A 3,819-nucleotide genomic window follows, 5' to 3' on the forward strand; every position below is an offset into this window, starting at 1 on the left:
AGCTGCCACGGTGTGGGGACACGCAGTGTGAGGGCCCCTGGCCGGGCTCTCCCACCCAGCACTTCCCACTGCGAGTCCGGGCACCCTGTGTGACTCGCCTGTGCCCGTGGAGCCATGCCAAAGGCCGGCGCCGGGCAGGGACCCCGAGCTGGGGGACGTGCTGTTCGGGAGATGCTGCGTGTCCCTCCCAGTGGGGGCTGCTGGGCGGCGTGTGGAGAATGACCTGCCATCTCCTCATCCCGCAGCTCAGACCAACGGTGGCGCCGGCGCTGGTCTGGACGGCATCATGAACCCCTACACGGCCCTGCCCACCGCGCAGCAGCTCCTGGCCATCGAGCAGAGCGTCTACAGCTCGGACCCGTTCCGGCAGGGCCTCACTCCGCCCCAGCTGCCAGGAGACCACATGCACCCTTACGGTGAGCGGGCGCAGCCGGGCACCACCGAGTCGCCTCCGCCCTGTCCGTCTGTGGGCGAGGACGGTCTCGCTGTGCTCACGCTCTGGGCCACGCCTCTGTTTTAACGGTACATTTCAAGGACGTTCTCAGGTTCAGCCGCCCGCACCCCGGGTCTCCAGGGTGATCCCCGACGGCCGTCAGGCCTGCCCCCCAGGGGACGGCCACAACCCGCTCGCTTGGGTCTCTCGTTCTCCCCCAAACACATCTGTGGTCCCTCAGGCTCCCCCGCTGTGAAGCACCCCAGGGGCCCTCGAAATGCCGCGGGGCCCACCCCGCCCAGGGCTCACCCCGCCAGGGCCCTGCGGCCACGGAGGAAGGACCAGCATGGCACCATCGGTGACGCGTCCGTTCACTCTCACTCAGCGCTCTCGTCCGTCACTGTCACATGGGGGCTGTGCCGTGACCGTACGTGTGCACGTGCCCCAAGGCCATCCCTCCCGCCAGGGACCGTGTGCGCTTCTGGGCCGTACCAGCGTCCCGTGGGCGGGAGGCCCTAACTTAGCAAATGGTGACAGGGAGAAACCACACAGAAGTGCAGAAAGCAAGTGTCCTAACTGGACCGTCATGGACAGCAGTGAGGTGCCCTCAGGGAATTGCTGGAGCTTCAGCTGACTCGTGACGTGTGACCAGTGCCCCCACCCCATCCCAGCACCCTGAACCAGGCTCGCTTTAAATGCTGCTGTGTGGAGGGCTGAGTCCCACCCCCAAGTGCCCAGCTTGCTACCTAAGCTAATGTGGCCTGGGCAGCCCGATGGGCCGGCCAGCTCTGCACTGGAGGGCTGAAGGCCGGCCTTGGGGCCTAGTACAGGGGACCGTGTTTTTATGCACAGAGGTCAGTGGCCTCTGCATTCACCTGTACATGAAAACTGCCATAATAACCCTGGTAATGAAAAGTCGAGTTAGATTCAGCCGCCTTCACAACATTGGTATTGGAGACGTATGCCTCACTCACAGACTTCGTCAGATGACTTCTTTTTGGCTCCATTTAAAAAAAAATTATTGTTCAGCTAAGCCCCGTCTTTTCCCGTGATGCATCCGGCAGACGCTGATGACCGCCTGGCCCCCTCAGGAAGCCACGGCCACCTCATTCTCTCACACGTGGACGTGGGTGTGCCTGCTCCCACGGGAGCCACCCCCTCAGCTTCCTCAGAGGGCAAGTGTGACGTCCACACCGTCTTCACTCCGCGGCCGTGGGAAAACTGGGCAAATGACCTTTTTGCAAATTCTTAAATCTTCAGAGTCCCAGGGGTCTTGCTACATAAAGAGCCCCATGATGAGTCCTTTAGTAAAGCGAGTCATCGAAGCCACAGGACAAGCCTGAGACAGGGCCGTTTTCAGCTCTCGCGCTTGCTTGGAGGTGAAGTGCTTGAGCCTGTAGCTCCCGGTTCCCAGCTGGGCCTCCATGTGCCCAGAGGCTCCTCTCTGGAGGCCCCGAAGCTCATCAGCTCTTGGTCCGAATCGGGCAGACAGCTGGCGCTCAGCACGCCTGAGCGTGCCGTGTCACGGGTCACGAGTCTGAGACGGGGCAGAGCCCACGCCGTCGGCTCCCCTCCCTCCCCGGGGACCGTGTCTGCGGCGGCCGTCCCCACACGCGTGGTCTGGACGTCTGGACATCGGCCTCCGCCCACCTCGCTCTAGCGCCGTGTCCTGTCCCAGTTGACAGGTGCCAGGTGCTGCCTTTCAGGCCCGAGACTGTGGGAGCCCTGGTGAGCACAGACTGTGAGGTGCCCTCAGGGAATTGCTGGAGCCTCAGCTGACTCGTGACGTGTGACCAGTGCTCCCACCCCATCCCAGCACCCTGAACCAGGCTCGCTTTAGATGCTGCTGTGTGGAGGGCTGAGTCCCACCCCCAAGTGCCCAGCTTGCTACCTAAGCTAATGTGGCCTGGGCAGCCCGATGGGCCGGCCAGCTCTGCACCGGAGGGCTGAAGGCCGGCCTTGGTGCCTAGTACAGGGGACCGTGTTTTTATGCACAGAGGTCAGTGGCCTCTGCATTCACCTGTACGTGAAAACTGCCATAATAACCCTGGTAATGAAAAGTCGAGTTAGATTCAGCCGCCTTCAAAACATTGGTATTGGAGACGTATGCCTCACTCACAGACTTCGTCAGATGACTTCTTTTTTGGCTCCATTTAAAAAAAATTATTGTTCAACTAAGCCCCGTCTTTTCCCGTGATGCATCCGGCAGACGCTGGTGACCGCCTGGCCCCCTCAGGAAGCCACGGCCACCTCATTCTCTCACACGTGGACGTGGGTGTGCCTGCTCCCACGGGAGCCACCCCCTCAGCTTCCTCAGAGGGCAAGTGTGACGTCCACACCGTCTTCACTCCGCGGCCGTGGGAAAACTGGGCAAATGACCTTTTTGCAAATTCTTAAATCTTCAGAGTCCCAGGGGTCTTGCTACATAAAGAGCCCCATGATGAGTCCTTTAGTAAAGCGAGTCATCGAAGCCACAGGACAAGCCTGAGACAGGGCCGTTTTCAGCTCTCGCGCTTGCTTGGAGGTGAAGTGCTTGAGCCTGTAGCTCCCGGTTCCCAGCTGGGCCTCCATGTGCCCAGAGGCTCCTCTCTGGAGGCCCCGAAGCTCATCAGCTCTTGGTCCGAATCGGGCAGACAGCTGGCGCTCAGCACGCCTGAGCGTGCCGTGTCACGGGTCACGAGTCTGAGACGGGGCAGAGCCCATGCCGTCGGCTCGCCTCCCTCCCCGGGGACCGTGTCTGCGGTGGCCGTCCCCACACGCGTGGTCTGGACGTCTGGACATCGGCCTCCGCCCACCTCGCTCTAGCGCCGTGTCCTGTCCCAGTTGACAGGTGCCAGGTGCTGCCTTTCAGGCCCGAGACCGTGGGAGCCCTGGTGAGCACAGACTGTGCTCCGTCCCTTTCCCTGTAGGTCGCCCGGCCGGGCCCTGCAGACCCTCCCCCGCAGACCCTCTCCCCGGGAGCCGGGCCGGGGCCGGTCCCCGCACCCAGCGCCTCACGCCGGTGTCTCGTCTGCCTTTCAGGTGCCGAGCCCCTTTTCCACGACCTGGACAGTGACGACACCTCCCTCAGTAACCTGGGCGACGGCTTCATGGCCACCTCAGAAGCCGGGCTGCTGCAGCCTGGGGTGGGCAACCCCATCGACCACCTGTACTCCATGCAGAATTCTTACTTCACCTCTTGAGCCCCCTCCCCACCCCAGAGCTGGAGGCCGGGCCCCCGTGTGGGACGACCATACCTGCGAGGGGCGGCCGGCTGCAGGAGGGGGGGGCGGGAGCGGCGGGCTGGGCGGGGTGCTGTCGGGGGTGCTGGCTCGGCATCCCCAAGGAGGTGACGCGTCGCATAGTTTATCGTTCCTAGTAAGAGTCCTTAGCGTTAGGTCTGAAGA

General features: G+C 62.7%; 1 protein-coding gene across 1 annotated transcript in view; it reads left to right on the forward strand.

Moving 5' to 3' along the window:
* The window catches only part of LMX1A (LIM homeobox transcription factor 1 alpha), a 124,218-nt gene extending 120,603 nt beyond the window's left edge, over window positions 1-3,615 (forward strand). The window contains exons 8-9 of the mRNA XM_011382504.1: window positions 246-416; window positions 3,455-3,615. Coding sequence (XP_011380806.1) covers window positions 246-416; window positions 3,455-3,615 — 332 coding nt within the window. The remainder of the gene's footprint in view (window positions 1-245; window positions 417-3,454) is intronic.
* The last annotated feature ends 204 nt before the right edge of the window (window positions 3,616-3,819 follow it).

Source organism: Pteropus vampyrus, unplaced genomic scaffold (assembly GCF_000151845.1).
Source record: "Pteropus vampyrus isolate Shadow unplaced genomic scaffold, Pvam_2.0 Scaffold480, whole genome shotgun sequence".
Classification (NCBI taxonomy): Eukaryota; Metazoa; Chordata; class Mammalia; order Chiroptera; family Pteropodidae; genus Pteropus; species Pteropus vampyrus.